Genomic DNA, 17,123 nt, shown 5'->3' with positions numbered 1-17,123 from the left:
GTATATTAACAATATGAGGCGCTTCGGGTAGTAAGAGCGAACTCAGAAAGAGTTGCGAGGAATCGGAACGTTCGAAAATTACATTTGATATGTCCTAGTAGTAATCTAACACTGGTATGTGGCAGTCAGTTCCCATGTCTATTTGTGTACTTGTTGAACTCGTTCTTCTTTCTCTTAGAAAATACAGAAAAAAGCTTTCAAGTCATCATATCGCGATAACTGGCGTTTATCTATTTCGTCCACAAAATATATATATTTCAGAGGCTATGTTGAGACCTAGATCTCTAGTTTGTAGTAAGGTCCGAACATGATCTATATCCTTGACTCCATGATGAGTCTTCCACTTTCAAAGCAAGAAGTTTAGTAATTTATTTACGACCAAGGAAAATAGTGTTCATTACAATTACAGTGGAAGCTCTTAAGTGTCGATCTCTCTGCATGATGAAAGGAAACAACAGACATTTGGGTTGATTAACTAATGGTCAATTAACTAACTTCGGTTAATGTCATTATTTGCCTTATGTGAATAAAAGAGAAAAAAATTAAAGGAAAGTAAATAAAGTTTTTCAACGAGGATTGCAACCAGAATTTATCAAAATACGAAATTCGACAGCATCCATCTCTTCAGTTATTTAAGAGCAGCTTTCTTACTTCGTATCATTCGTTAACTTCATATACTTCCTGGTGTTAACATATATTATAGCAATTTGAAGATGCAATTTGAATATTTTCGCAAACACACCCAAGGAAAGAGGAAGGGATAGAAAAGACACACACAGCTAGTTCTACATAGCCTAGATGGAATGCAAATACATAAAGCTAAAACCATTACGTCACCTGTCTTGCAGTATCCTCTGAGACTCTTATCCTTGGGCACGTGGATTGTTGCCAAAACTTATTTTGAGGTGGAAAATATCTATTTCTTTGAGTGTACAAAGTTAGAGGTCTGTCCTCGTTACATCCTCAGGTAATTCAGCATTCATCCCATGTAGGTCAAAGTTATCTCTTCTTTTAGATGAACTTCATATGTCTGACATCATAGATTTGTTTGCTGAAAACTCTAGGAAGGAATAAATCTTTCTCGAGTCTAAACACAGCTGAATTTGAAGTCTTGTATAATTGTAACGAAATAGAACTGACACTTCTTACAGCAAATTTATTGCTGGCATTAAGGAATATATACATTTATGGAAGATAGTAAAGAATTGGGCTATCCTTCTCACATGGTAGTGCAACGACCGAATGAAGTCTTTCCGGCAATACAGTACTCTTAATGGAAAATATGCATGAAAAGACTATTGTAGACATATTCATAACTACATAGAACAGGAAGAGGTATTGAACATGTGCTAATCACCAGAAGTTGCTGATTTACATGAAATATTCCAGACACTACGAAAAGTACTTTGCACCATCAGAAGAAAGAAATAAGTAAACACAACAGAAAGGAGAATGAGGAGAGAACGTCGTTGCACAACTGAGAAACTTTGAACAATAGAGGATATCTCTGAAACGGGGAAAGTGATGAAAAAGAGCTAGCCATTGATACCGAACTGACCGAGATCAAGAAGAAAAGGGCTACCTTTGACATTAATTTCAGTGAATCCCGGGACAAAGGTCAATGTTTGGTCACGATTTTGCGATAGTCTTTGATTTTATGTATAGTTTTATTAGTTTTAATTCAAATAAACTGTTTCCCATTTCTGTATTTCAATATAAAAATTTCGGTCATGTTTGTACATATTTAGTGTAGAAGTAGGTAATCTTGTTTCTAAACAATTGTGGAATGTTTTTAAAAAAGGAAAAAAAAAATGAAAATAAAAGCAAAGTCAGTACAAAAAAACTGAAGAGAGATTGTCCAATTGGTGAGAAAAGGTCGGCTGTAGGAAAGGAGACAGCTTTCACAAGAAATTCGTGTGGCATGAAATTGTTATGAAGAGTCAAGAACTCAGGGATGTTTTTTTTTAATCAGAATGTGCAGGAACTTTGTGGAATGCTAATGTTCTGGATTCAAAGTCGGAGAAAGGGAATTGGAAATTGATTGCCTAATCGAAAGGCACCAAAGTCATCGAAAGGCACGAGAGATGGCAGTTCAAAGGAGATGGTGAATGATTGCGTATCTTGCTTTGCAACACATACCAGCAAGATCAGTTAAAAAAAACACTTCCGGAATTTTCTTTTCCTCAGCGCGACGCGTCCATCAATTGATTATTCCGTAGGTAAGCACTTACATGCCCATGAAGACTTCGTTAAAGCAGTCTCTAAAATTAACAAGAATGCATGAGCTTGTTGAAGTTAGTCTAAGGGCTGAATTAGATGTATGTCAATTTCGAGCTTTTTTCTCGAAATTATTGAATGTTTTAACAATGTGCCACGGAAATATATCAATCATGAGCAACAATGTTTATGAGCAAATTACGTTTGTCCAATAAATTGGTGAAAATCCCTTGTGTGTGGTTTTATTTCCTTTCGAGACTCAAGGAAAAGAAAAGATGAAAAGATCAATTTATGAGTGAAAGGGCTTGTTTGAAATGTTTCCGCGTGTTTCGAAATGTAATTTTTTTTTTTCTAAATTACCGAAATTAATAAATACAATCCGAAATATTGTACTTTCCACTAAACTTTCAGTAAGACAAGTATTTTTTCTAATTTCGATAAGTCTTTACTGAGTAACAGGCTTATCGAGCACAGTATTACAAAATTGGAAGGTGCATATCAACTTATCCACGAAGAATGTTTATCCTTCAATTTTGTAAGACTAATTCCTTCCAGGCTTAACAAATATATTTTTTTCGTTGGATTAGGTAAGATAATCAAATTTTTGACTAGGTAGAATTACCAAATTCTTAGAGTACAAATGAACATTTAATTTCTTTTTTTTTAAAAAATGATAAATATTGTCATCAAATCAGATATGTAACTGTTATGAAAAATGAATTCTCTATTCGGGTTTGTCTTAGCATTTGAAACTTATTTACATGGCATTAGAAAACGTCTTACCGAAATCCAATCATAGCATTCATAGAAAAGTATTGGAGGAGTTCTTGTAAAAGCCAAGAATCCAAGATTGAATTTGGATACTTGATGAGTCGGTCAAAGTTAAAACCAAAAAAATAATGTTGTACTCCGGAACGTCATGAGGGTAATTTTATTTACTTTTAATAGTAACATCTAAGTTGCTTCTAGAAAAATAATTGACAAGGTATACAACTGCTGTAAGAATTCCTGCAGAAACAGTTCCATTTTTGTTACAGGAAACTTGAATATTGTGTGCACGTACTATTCTTGGTCAAGCAATAAAATTTTCTTGTTACTGGAGTTATTCCTTAACATTTTGAGTAGTTTTTCGTGTACAGGGTATGGTTGTTAATTCGCACCAAGTCTTTCAGCCTTGTTCGTATTGCATATGGTCTTGGGTCGAAAACATATGACATGAGCTGAATTTAAGGGCTAAGTGTTATTTTAAGACAGAAAGTAAACTTTTATTTGAAGAGAGAATTTTTTTTCTTCACATTCGGAATGCGGAAAGAAGTAATCTCTTTTGTTCAAATTTTATTTTATCTATATTTTAGTTCAGATATTCGTGATATGTGCATTAGCTGCTTGGGAAATGAAAGTGCACAATCTTTTTGTCTCGATAGTGAAGTGACTGCAAGACTTGTTCCTAAAAGAAGATAACTCCATTTCATTCATTGACTCCATTAAGTTTTTAGTGCACATTTTTCTCTTTCTCAATTAACCTTAAAATCGGCACCCTGGATAGCTTTCACATTTTAAAGTCTATCAATGCATTCATGCTGCATGTTGCGGATATGTTTACTGTATTTGATGCCACACTCATCTCTGTTGAATTTAAATTACACCAACTTTCTTACTCCATATAGGAAATGTCCTTGAACCTTGATATAAAGCTATTTGAGGAAATGTAAGGTCCAGAGTACAAAGTGGCCATAATGTGGAGTGGTCAGAGCCAATTCTCTTACTTGGAAATTTTACATTAAGTTTCCTCAGACAATCCTCAGTGGTGCAAGCTTTGTTCAACTATAAATTCGTATTTGACTGCAGTAGTCTTAGTTGATAAGAGCAATAAGATAGTAACACTATTTACTTGCTGGAGTATGTCCCAGTCAAATATTTATATATGGAAATCCCTCCTCCCTTCCCATACTCACACATCTACATTGTGTCCATTAACTACACCAGGCGGGGCAAGTCACTTCACCACTATCTACAAGATGTTTTACAGAATGTTCATTGACGCTAGCAAGATTGTAGCAAATTTCGCAATTAATTTTCTGAATTCTGTTTCAACAGGTCTTCAAAGCCAATTCTTGGATCTGTTGTTTTCTTACAATCCGGTGTGGTTGGGATTAGGACTGGAAGTAATATTCGAAACTACAGCTTTAGGTGCAGATACAAGTGAAATTCAAATGAAAAAGATCATTAGGAAGAGGTAAGAATAATTTTACTGTGTTTTTTATTTATTATTATTATTATTATTCAAGTATACCTCAGTTTGCACATCAACATCTTAAGATATTTCAAGAATTTTTAAATTAGAAGAATTTGAAGTTTCATAATTGTATTGCGTACCTTGGACACTTTGCTACTTTTATTGTGAAATACTTTAATTGGGAAAGTTATGTGAATCCTTGTACTTAAAGACGATAAGAATATACATGCGATTGCGCAAAAGTTGTTCAAAACCATGCTGTTTCAAAACACATTGGCTGTGTTTGCACCTTTTCCGGCTTCTAATATTAACACTATTTTTGTAACATGATTTTTCCCCCTCAATTTATTCAAATAGAAACTTAATGAATACGGTATGTGAGTAGCGAGGTGGAAAGTCATAGTTGATAGATGCTTGCTTGATCAGTCTTCAGTAATACTTCATACACACTAATCACTTTCTCATGGTATTTGAAAGTAGGGGACGTCTATGAATCCCACTTTTTTAAATATATTTTCTTCCATTATCTTAAAGTACGAAAAAGTAAACAAATCCAGAATTCCGGATAGAACTTCTTGCCAGTGTACATATAGACTTGTTCAAAAAACTTAGTTACTTTCCCCTTTCAACGACCATATTCTAGCAACCATACGTAGGAAACTTTATGGTCCTTCGCACTCGACGCCATAGACGCTAGATCTTACGTGTCGCGGGAATGTGACTTTTTTTTTTTTTTTTTTTTTTTTTTTGCCAGAAGGATGAATTCAGACAAGGCATATATGCTAATACATATAATGTTATACGTAAGTGGACTACACCTCCTTTGTGCTTCCTTGACTACATGCAGCGACGGAGTTAACTTTCAGGCCCTAGGCCTGGTTTTCTGTGTGGCCTCCCTTGTTCTGTGAATTTGAATAAATTTAGTAATTCATAATTTACTTCATCTCAGATTAGTAATATAACATTTAAAATAAAAACAGTATGTTAAAATAAATTAAATAAAATTGGACTGATTTATTCATGACAGTACGAATAGGGTTTCAATTTTGTGTCCGTCTTTAACGGCAAAGTGCAAGTACATTCATAAGGAGTACAAACTTAACCTGGAGTTTGCTGTCTTCCTTGAGCCGCGGACTAAATCCGGGGCCTAGTCAGTATATTGCCAGATCTGCCACTGACTACATGAGGTATTACCTTCATGCCTCGGTGCCTCTCCTTATAAATTTCAGTTTGGAGTGCCACGAGGCATCAGTGTTATGCCTAAGTGCCTAACAGCCTAACATTATTTTTCATATTTTCGTACACATATTCCGTATACATATTACATACACAGAACGTAAAAAAACTAACGAAATGTTATGAAATTGCATATTGGCATGAGGATCACAGTTCGTGAATGTGTAAAATATATTTAGGAATATCTGGTCATTTGTGCTATTTTTAAAAGTCTAATTTGAAATAGTAAAGTGAAGCGATAAACAATGTAGTTTTATGTTGCAATTTCCACCATACAGTTCATTGGTTTGGTACCGAATTTTGGAAAATGTAAGAAAGAACAAAATGGCAACATGCATTGTACTTACCGATATGATTCTTCTCCTTCGATGGCATATCCATGAATCCACTATGGAATTCACAACACACTTTTTCCCATGCTTTCGTCTTTTCAATTCTGTTGCTATAAGAATCACTGCTGGAGTTCCGTATACTAGGTTGTGCCTGAATTTCTTCAGTGAAAGCGTCCGTGTCGAAAGCTTCCATTGAGGCCATCTTTCAGAATGAGTATGTGGTTGCAGAAAAGACAAATTGTGGCGCGTCTTCGACACACGAAATCGCATAGTGTGCGAAGGTCTTAGCTTGTGTCACAGTGTCACGCTTGTTGCGTAGTGCGGGAACGTCCCATACCACATCCATTGTAACAAATGGGAAATCATTACATTGTAACAAGCCTGCCGCAGAAAAAATCGCATCAGCTTAATTTAATTTCATGTATGAGTGAAGTCGGCAGATGATGGCCATGATTTTGTTAACAAGACTGTACAGTTTGCAACACAAGTAAATATCACATTTTCATAAACGGAATCTCCGTCAATTCTGCTCGTCATTTACACAGTAGTATTTACGGTAGACAACCAAACTTGGAACTATGCTCTTATGTATATGCATATCCTCCCCAGTATACAAAGCACAGGAACGTTAAAAAAGTAACATCATTGGAGAATTACATAGTACCATAACATTAACATACAATTTTATAACGTTAGTAACAAAAAATGAAATGCATTCTTACTGTTTTATAAAGCCGAATTAATAGTTTATAAAGCCGAAACTTTTCTCTCTCGGGAGAGCTGTTTTATACTCTGATAAGGTCTCTTCTTCATAACTGCATCTAGATATTCTATCCTTGGTCTCCCTCTTCCTGGTTTCCCTTCTGCTTTTCCCTCTATCAACACGGTGATCCAATCGGAGTGCCGAATAAGATGGCCAAGCATGCTGTTTCTTCTTTTTCCTATTATCTTCATGATCTGTCGTTCTTCGTTAGCTGGTAATAGCCACAAATGGAAATTAAAATCCAAACATCACATGCAATGGAAATAATAAACAAGAACAATTTCTTTAATATTTGGAAGAGATCTTTCCCAATACAACTACTGATATACTTTGTTAGCAACTGTTGTGCTGTTCGGAAAACAGGGAAAAAGCGAAGGAAGGGGAAACCTAAAGAAAAGAAAGTCACCATCCGTTGGAAGACTCGGATATCCTTATAAATTGCAACCACTGACTTAAAATAAATACATATAAGTAAAATTTAAAAAAATCGTAGCACCTCTTTTTACACCTCACATCAATCATAGATGGTACGTATGCTTACTAACAAAGGAAACACAAGTAGAGAACAAAGATAGATAGATAGATCAGGGTTCCTACTGGTGAGGAAAAACTCAGGGAAAATGGTGCAGGTCAGGGAAGTTCATGGAAAAAGACTTGAAATCAGGTAAAGTTCAGGGAAATTTTATAAAAAATATTTTTTCCAACATTAGTTGTACACCAGTTCCAGCTTGGCCAAGCATTATAATACCTATTTGGTTTTTATTTTTATTTTATTTTTATTTATTTATTTATTGTATAAAGCATACAAGACTGTACATAGATTTATTCTTTCTAAACATATTATAGAATAAATGTTCTCATAAATAAATATTCAGTTATTTATTCCTTATTTATATGCCAACGTCATTCGACACCTGTTATGAAAGTCAGGAAATATCCTGTCAAAGATCAGGGAAAGTCAGTCAATGAAATTGATTTTTCCATATCAATAGGAAACCTGTAGATAGGCAGAAAAGAAAGAAGGAAACTTCGAGGGACAATATGTGATAAATTTGACATGAACTCTACACTCTTTCTAGTAAACATACTTTTAGATAAAAGTTTAAAAAAAAAAAAAAAAATAGAGCCACCAAGAGCAAATAGTCTTCTTTCTCACCTCAACCATAGGTTGGTGAACAACATGGAAATTTTAACTTTTCTCTCTTGGGAGAGCTGTTTTATACTCTGATAAGGTCTCTTCTTCATAACTGCATCTAGATATTCTATCCTTGGTCTTCCTCTTCCTGGTTTCCCTTCTGCTTTTCCCTCTATCAACACGGTGATCCAATCGGAGTGCCGAATAAGATGGCCAAGCATGCTGTTTCTTCTTTTTCCTATTATCTTCATGATCTGTCGTTCTTCGTTAGCTGGTAATAGCCACAAATGAAAATTAAAATCCAAACATCACATGCAGTGCAAATAATAAACAAGAACAATTTCTTTAATATTTGGAAGAGATCTTTCCCAATACAACTATTGATATACTTTGTTAGCAACTGTTGTGCTTCTCTACGAGCATCTTACATGAACTTACGTATCTTTGTTTATAAATATACAACACCCAGGATGGCGACAAACGTCAGAAACCGAGAAATATCAGGAAACTTTGGAAAATGAGAGTAATAAGCCTTTAAAATAAGAATTCTATTATGATTTTAGATGTGGTTGAGTGCTTGTTTTTTAATTTCCTAACTTCAAACTTAGAAACTTATTGTGTTTTCCACTTACGATGTGTAAACGAACTTATGTTCTGTAGTTGTGCGCATTATTATTATTATTATTATTATTATTATTATTATTATTATTATTATTATTATTATTATTATTATTATTATTATTTTCTTTCTCGCTTGTGAAGTGCAATATCATATTGGTGAAACATCAACAAATGCAGTAGGATCAATGATCCAATGGTAAATCGATTTTCGATGTTTGCCTGACTACAACTTTTATCCGTTTTCGTTCCCATTAGTTTCGATTTTATTTTAATTTTCTGTCCTGGATTAAGTGAAGGTAGCTAATCACGCAAATTAAAGAATTCTGGAATACAGTTACTCGTATTTTCAACCAACTTATATAAGAGAGAGAGAGAGAGAGAGAATTTGCGAAATTTTCCATTTTGAGCCTTCCATTCGATAGAACATCAAAAGCTATCTGAGAAAGTGGTGGAATTTTTCGTGTCACTCTTAACGTTCCCGAGATATTAACCAAAAAAGTTCGAATTTCGGGAGATTTAAGGAGCCATATCTCGGGAAACGTAAGTCATAGAGAGATCATATTTTGCAAATTTTTAAATTTTTGAGCCCTCCATTATGAGCATGTCATCGTAAAACAACATATCGTAGAACGTTTTAACAGGTTTCTGCCTTCGTATAAACTAAACAGTTTCTCATCACTCCGGAATACAGAGTTTTAGGAATCTTGTGGCTTTTCGATGTGCGTCCTTGCGAACTTTAAGCGAGCATGTATATGTGCATCTGTTAGTTTGACCTATAAAGCAGAACAAATAATATGAGTACAGTTACATGTCTCTGCACTGCATTCCAGACCTAGTAATCTAAACCTTTTCGTCTTCCGTTGTCACTTTGGGTCTACTCAGTTTCGCTTTAGTTTGTAATGTCTGTTCCCCTTCTGCTTCGAATTGTTCAATTCAATATCTTTGTTTTAATATCCAGGTTTGTTTCTCGAGCAACTTACTTTTTAGTCATTCCAGCTTCCCATATGCAATTATTCTTCCTCTAGTTATAAGACAAACAGTTCCTTTCAAGGTCGTTCTGGCAATGCTGTTGGAGAATCCTCAACTGGTTTAGTTTCAGTGTTTTCATTGTAATGTATTTTAATTTGCAAAGGGCTTTATTTCGGAACTGTTTATGAGTTTACGAAAATAGCTGATAAAGTTGCACATCAGCGTATGCAGCGTATGCATTGGGTCAATACTTAGTGGATAGCTGAATTAGTTTCGAACATATGCAAGCAATTCGATTACGATATCCAGCGACAGGAGTAGAGTGCAGGATGGGACGTGGCTCGTCAAAGCAGATTCAGTTGAAATACTACGGTACAAAGAAGTTTGGAAACAGAATCACAAAGGCAAACCACCAGAAAGTGCAATGGCATACTGACATCTCAATGGCGGAGATTCAAACTGATCATAGAACTTTGTGGTGGACAAACACTGTGTGCGTGGGTTTCCTCGGGGTTCTCCCGTTTCCTCCCACTTTCTTCATTCCACCATTTCATTCATTACTCATAATCACCGTCTCCTTTAGCCTCTCCGGCATAACCGTGGGACGTAAAATTCAAAAATTTCATTTCATTTTTTCAAACTGATCATAATTTTCGTACCTTTTTAGTAGGAGAGAACAAACTTTTAAAAATACATCTTGCTTTTCAATCAGAAGTAAATATTCGCAAATAATATTTTAATGAATTTTAAGCTGCATTTTTGTTCAAACACTGGTTAACGTACATATAGAACTTCCCATACATGGTACGGATGCATATTGTTTTCATGAGGCACATCCAACATGATCACATGGCACAATTTACAGGCTTGGACAAGCCTGGAAATTACAAGGAAATCCCTTTGTACATTTCGTAGGATACCTTCCTCAACCGCTAATGTTCGTATTATACGTGATCGTTCTCGATACAGAGCTGCAACTCCAATGTTCACGTCTCATCCAGGTAACGATACACAGTATTGTTGTTGCGCGTTACGTAATTAACGTGCGTGTACTATGGTAACGCACTACGTGTTTTTTGTGTGTTGTTCGCCAAATTTGCTATACGTTTCCCTTGGTTTGACAGTTTTGCAAGGCTCCTGCGGTATGTACCGATTGTTCAGGTGTTATAAACATTCTCTCTCGATAACATAACCGATTCCCTTTTCTGCTTCAGAATGATTTTGCGCTACCTTCTGCAATCACTGTTTGCATGTGTTTTGGGGACTCCTCTTCGTACATTGTCACTATATATGGATCTCACCACATTTTCTGATTTTAGTGTCCGGTACCTGTTTTTCATTTGGGGCTCCCTACCCTTTTTGAGATCCCCATTGCCCGGCGACCGCTCCGCTTCTATCTGTACCCATTGCATCACTGGGTATGACTCCGTGTATTTTCTTGAATGCAGACATAAAGTTTAGCTTTTTGGATATGACAACCTGTTTGATGGGGACTACCTAGCAACCTAATTCGCTTTTTGGCATCTCATTGACATTTCATGAGGTTCCCGTTAGCCACTGTTATATTTTCTAGCAAAATCGTACTCAAAATTTGTACTTTTGGGTCTGAACAAGTTCGAGAATTTCAGTTTTTTAGAATGGTTAATATTTTGTATGGTACTAAAGGCTAGAGGGGTAATGAACACAAAGAACACATAATTTGTAAACAATTTTAATCAGAATTATTCTCAGACAAAAATACTTAGGATGTTAGTCCTATATCGTTCCTAGTGACTTAGCCATGCGCATTTATACTTCAGATACGTAACCAATGAGTCTTTGGGATAGAGTTGTCTAGAAATTAAATATAAGTAAGGAAATTTATCATATAATATTTTTCTTTTGTAATCATTATTGATTTGTTTCAGATTTCTGGCAGATCCGAATTTGGCCCAGAAGTTTGCACGTTTGCCATCTCGTTGTGTTGGGTCATTGAAAGAAGAATTACATAAGCATATTTTGAAAAAATTCCTGATGTTAGTATATTTCCTCGATGAGGCGAAGAAGCAGAAGCTTGTACCGCATGACCCGTATCTTTTCCGCCCAAACTCCGGAATAAAGGTATGTACTACATAAATATAGTTACTCAAGGTATTTTATTTGTAGGCATAATAACTATGGAGTTCGTTTGCGGCATCTCATGTGGCTTATAGAGTTTACTTATATATGTGGCTTACTTTCCGTACGACATCTCATTACTATGTAGGTTGATTTCATTCCTTTAGATTGTAACTTATTTTCCTTAGAGTCGAAATCTGGATATCCGAAATTCCAGTGTTTTGCGCTTTCTGTGACTACGAGGACATTAGGGACAAGAGCATTATTATTAAAATTAGATCCGATCTCCTACTCAGACTTCATTCGAAACTTCATTTTCCTAATAGGATTTGAGTATGCAAATACGTATATCAAACACAAGCGCTGTACTTAATAATCTGCTGACCAGGTCATGCCATGCTCTTGTAATTTGCTATTCACATCATTATTTATTGTCCGTTCCTACTGTGATTCCATTTTAACGGCTGCTGCTCGTTGCTCTTCTTCGTAAATGATTAGAATCACCAGCTGAGAGCCTTTCTTATTGAATAAATTAAGTTGACGTGAAACGTGCTTTATCAAGTGGGAATTTGTATATAGTTATCAGTGTCCTTTATTTCATCACATACCTACATACAGTATATATATATATATATATATATATATATATATATATATATATATAATATACATTCAATAAATATAAGGTAATTCGTTTAAGGTAAATTTCTTTTTTTTTTGTGTGTGTGCGCAAAAGTAAAATACAGTCAAACCTTAAGGTCCGAACCACTGAGGATTCAAATTATAAATTTACGCTTGAATAGAACGTGAATTCTGAACGAGGTTATCAACTGTTTCTTTAGGGACTATTTCAGGAGCAACTACCTAAGGGAGACGGTAGGTAGCAGTATACAAGAGTTGGGAAAAAATTTATACAATAAAATTATGTACAGTATTAAATTTGGTATTTTGAACTTCATAATCTTTTTTTCTTGAAGTTAATTTGACTTCAATTCATTCCAGAGATCTACCCACATATTAGTTTTTCTATGTAACCACTGTCAGCGAATAAGGTATATAGATAAGATTGTTTTTAAGGAAAAGAAAACACCTCTGTGATGAAATGTCTTGTTTACACTACGTTAATATTTTGAAACAAAAGCATAATATAACTGTCTTATATGCGCAATGCTAAAAATGAATACTAGAGATAAAGCTACATAAAAAATAGTTGTAAATCTCTTACTGTTACCTTCAACTTTGTCCCTAATTCACATTTTCACGATAAGGACTTTTTCAAAATGGTTATTTTGAGGGCTGGAATTTACTCATGAGTTTTACACTGTTTTATATCACTTCATAGTGATTTAGGGTTTTTCATTCAGTAATGTTAGTTTTAAAGGTTTTATTATAACGTTTGTGTTCTGAAAAGTGATTAATTTTGCTAAGAAGCGTGTAATAGTCAACCTAGAGGTTTCAGTGCATTCAAGCTAATTTTCGAGTTTCTTTTTATTGCCTGAAAGCGTTCCGACAAAGTCCATGTACCTTGTTGTTTTTGCACAAACTTCAATGAATTTGCGTTTTCCTAAAGCCATACAGATCTATACTTTTAGTCGTTTCACTGTCAGTTTATTCGACTGTACTCCTAAATTATATAGCTTAAACATTATCGTTGCAGAATCGGATCAGTGTAAAATATACAGAGGTAGATTTTCAAGTCAATATTTTACTGCTCGAGTAACTTTGAAAGCAAAACATTACACATGTAAAAGTTTACTTTGATATAAAATTAATTTGTGGAAATGCAATGTTATTATTGACAATTCTTTTACTGATTCCTCTTACTTTATCCACACATACGAGAACAGTTCGTTCCTATATACTTCAAGCTGCTTTTTTGAAAAGTGTGTATATGAATTGTGCATTTTTTTTATTTATTTACTTACTTATTTATTGCGTGAATCTCTGAAATACTTACTTTGATCTCTTGTTTTACAGTCAAGCAAAGAATTGTTGGTGCAGTTTGGTGTGGAATATCTTGCTGGAGGAGGGAACTTCATCAAACAACTAAGTAGTTTTGGATACAACGTAACCTACGAGCAGCAGTTCCTTGATTATTTCGATTATAGTATCACAGATGTGGTCAGGGATTTAAGTGATGGCGTAAGGCTTACGTAAGTAAGAATGAAAGTATGCTCATAAATGATAGAATATTGTTAATCCAATTGTAGCGATCATTTGAATGTATAAATATTGTAATAGTGCGAAATTATGTGTATACCCATTAAGACGATGAAATCTAACGCAATTTTTGATTTGTCATAGTTTACCACTTCGAGAAATTCACTTTCCATGGATAAAACATTCCTATCTTCATACTGTTATATGACTTCAGACTTTTATTCTCGTAGCTTTTCAGAAGTTTGATATTTTAGGTTGAGCAATGTAGATCTACACGTTTCACGTTGTTTTAATACATTTTCAAGAACGTATTCAGTACAGCTTGTGTTCAAGAAGTAATTATCAGTTAATATTTCCTACCTCGTCACTCATATTAAGCCCAATGTGATAAAAAAAATATGGTGCAAATGCAACTGTTAAAGCAACACTAATTTTTCTCTCTCTCTCTCTCTCTCTCTCTCTCTCTCTCTCTCTCACTCTCACTCTCACTCTCTCTCTCACACTCACTCACACACTCACACTCACACTCTCACTCTTGCAAGTCATGCATTTTGGTAATGGGAAAACAGTTCACTGAAGAGTAATTCATCTTAAGACCCTACTCATTTCTGGAAATGATCATGGTTTATTTGATTCGCACCATGATTAGATTATAATTATCGAGTCGAATAAGACCTAGTTAATTGAATTAGGAATTGTGTGCTAGATTTCTGACATTAATGTGTAATGAAGTGACATCTGTGGAAGTTGTTTGGTCGTAGGAGTTCTAAGATAAAGTAAGTGGATATAGTAAGACGTGGTTTGTCTTCGATGAAAGAGCCTTCACATGGGATTGGAAGAGATAATTGAGAAAAGTGGAGGTGTTTGACTGGAAAAAATAAGTCTGAGATTGCCGGCTTTGTGAATTTAAAATAGAAAATAGAATTCAGGAGTTTTTGATGGTTCAAGACTAAGGTAAGGTGTTTCAAGTATAAAATAGAGCTTCCAGGTGGAGCTTTAAGTGAACGTGGTTGGTTAAGTAAGATTAATTTTAGCGAGGAAGTTCTGAATGGGTATCTTGTAAGGTTTATAATAGGTACAAGTTGACTGAGGGAGTCCGGATCGGTAATCTGCGTCATTCAAGACAACTATGGTGAAGTCCTCGTCTGGGAGATGGCGGATGGTTACGACATAATCTAGAGATTCTCTTGCGTTCGGCATGCGTGATATTGTTGTGTTTGGAGGATGTTCCAGTATAACTAGGTACTGAAAAGGTTCCTGAAGGACAATCTCAGTTAATAAAATCTTTGCGTTGGTGTAGAATTATTCTGGAACATTTTAAGAGTTCAAATTATTTTATATGAAGTTTCCCAAACTTCCATATAGTTCAGCTAATTTTTCACCAAGATTTACTGTCTTGCTCTTTCGGCAGCTTATATGTTTGTCGGCCTGTGTTTATTATATACCACTTATTCACTAGTCCACTCAAGGGACCCTAAACATAGAAATTCATCTAAGAATGCAGAAACTTCTACCTAACCCCAGGACCTTCTCTACTTCTTAACAATCATTTCCTGGAAGTACACTCATGTCCAAAATGATTGTTACATATCTATAACTATCTTGTTGTGGAAATATAATTTGACCGTGATTTTGCAGGGTACTTCTCATATGTGTATACTAATATGTATTCTAATATGTGTTACTATGTGTATAATCGGGAAATGTATATTTATGGTAAATTTCACAGAAAAAGAATTGTAAATACAAAAATTAGAATGAGTAAAACAAAATGTTACTAAATGGACAAAGTTTTTCTTTCGTTATATTGTTCTTATTTACTGCTCTTTTGACATGAAATTTACTACATACATGTCTTTGCCGATTATACACATACTAACATTATAAGAAATACCAGGCGAAATTATCAAATTATATTCCTACAACAGAATATTTGTAGATATGCGACAATAATTTTGGACATGAGTGTACATAGATGGTTATGAAAATAATGGAAACACTTGAGGAAAATGCCTCTCTGCTTATTAATGTGGCGTGGATCCCCATTATAGCCATTCGTTGTAAAATTGAGGCATATAAGTTAGAAATGGCTTCTAAAGAAATATTTCGCCATTTCTCATGCAGTGAGGCAGTCAGGTACGTCAACGAGGATGTAGCTGGAACTACTCAGGTACTTCAACAAGCTGGAAATAAATATATACTGGTGCGATTAATAATAATAATATTATTATAGAAAATTTGAAAATTCACTGCTGCATTTTAAATCGCAGAAAGGCTAAGACAAAAAGCAAGTGTGACCAACGGCCGGAAGGAGGGGGGCGTGAAGTCGTAGAGTTTACGAAGTCCCTTCGTTTCCTTGTTCTTCCTGGGTAAATATATGCTATACCCATTACATATTTGGAAGTGATAAATCGTAGTAAAAATTAACAGTCATCCACACGCAGAGATTGTTGCTTTTGCAAGATTTAAGGAAAGTGAAATACTTTTCTTTTCAATAGTATAAATAAGACTAAATGGGAAGGGTTAAAACTCCCTTACTCTTCGATGTGCCACTGCCTAAGCTGTAATTTTAAGTTCGAATCGAAAAGTAGAAACATGGTACCTACTAAAACTATTCTTGGTTCAAAGTCATTTTTCAGGAATAAAATACACACAATTACAATGGCAGTAAATTTTTAGTAGTTTTTGCAAATCATTCCATTTTCGTCTTTCCTCTTTCTTCCCAATTAAGACTGCAAAATAAAATAATAGGAGGTTGAGAATTTGAAATATTGTGTGTGTTTTAGCACGTGTATAGCCTCATTTTATTTCATGTTCTGTACGGAACAAAAGGTCTTCTTAACAAACTTGTTGCTTTATTTTTTTTAACCAATGCAAAGCATTGTCTCATTATTGTTGATGATAATGAACAGCGAAAATGTATATTACGCTTGTCATTGCATAAAGAATCATCTGTTTAGTGTTCTGTAGGATCTAAGTTCTCACTAATCGACTGGACTCTTAAGAAGTCAAACTTACTTAATATTATGTTTCTCCTACACTATATGAAAAATGAAGAAATTAAATTATACCACATGTTTCTCGAATTCGAACTCGGTTAAAGAAGTGCCAATAAACAGAATGTGCTTTATTCATTCGAATTCAGGTAATACTTGAAACCAGAAATTAAACAACTAACAGGTACAAAATCGTTGAATAAGATAGAAATACTTTTATCCGAGATGGGAAATAAAGTAATTAATGAGCTGAAATGAAAGTAATATTGGGAGTGATATACGAGTAAGATAAATAATTGTGTTCTCACAGACGTTCAAAGTAAATTCACAAATACTTTCTGAAGATATGTTACCTTTTCCT

The 17,123-nt window shown here is 34.6% G+C and overlaps 1 protein-coding gene across 1 annotated transcript in view; it reads left to right on the top strand.

Moving 5' to 3' along the window:
- The window catches only part of asp (microtubule assembly factor abnormal spindle), a 121,068-nt gene that overhangs the window by 70,708 nt on the left and 33,237 nt on the right, over window positions 1-17,123 (top strand). The window contains exons 10-12 of the mRNA XM_081743503.1: window positions 4,315-4,453; window positions 11,417-11,609; window positions 13,584-13,759. Coding sequence (XP_081599629.1) covers window positions 4,315-4,453; window positions 11,417-11,609; window positions 13,584-13,759 — 508 coding nt within the window. The remainder of the gene's footprint in view (window positions 1-4,314; window positions 4,454-11,416; window positions 11,610-13,583; window positions 13,760-17,123) is intronic.

This window comes from Thermobia domestica, chromosome 17, assembly GCF_964235325.1.
Source record: "Thermobia domestica chromosome 17, izTheDome1.hap1.1, whole genome shotgun sequence".
NCBI lineage: Eukaryota > Metazoa > Arthropoda > Insecta > Zygentoma > Lepismatidae > Thermobia > Thermobia domestica.
The sequence above is the reverse complement of the archived record's forward strand: the minus strand, read 5'-3'. Positions and strand labels throughout refer to the sequence as shown.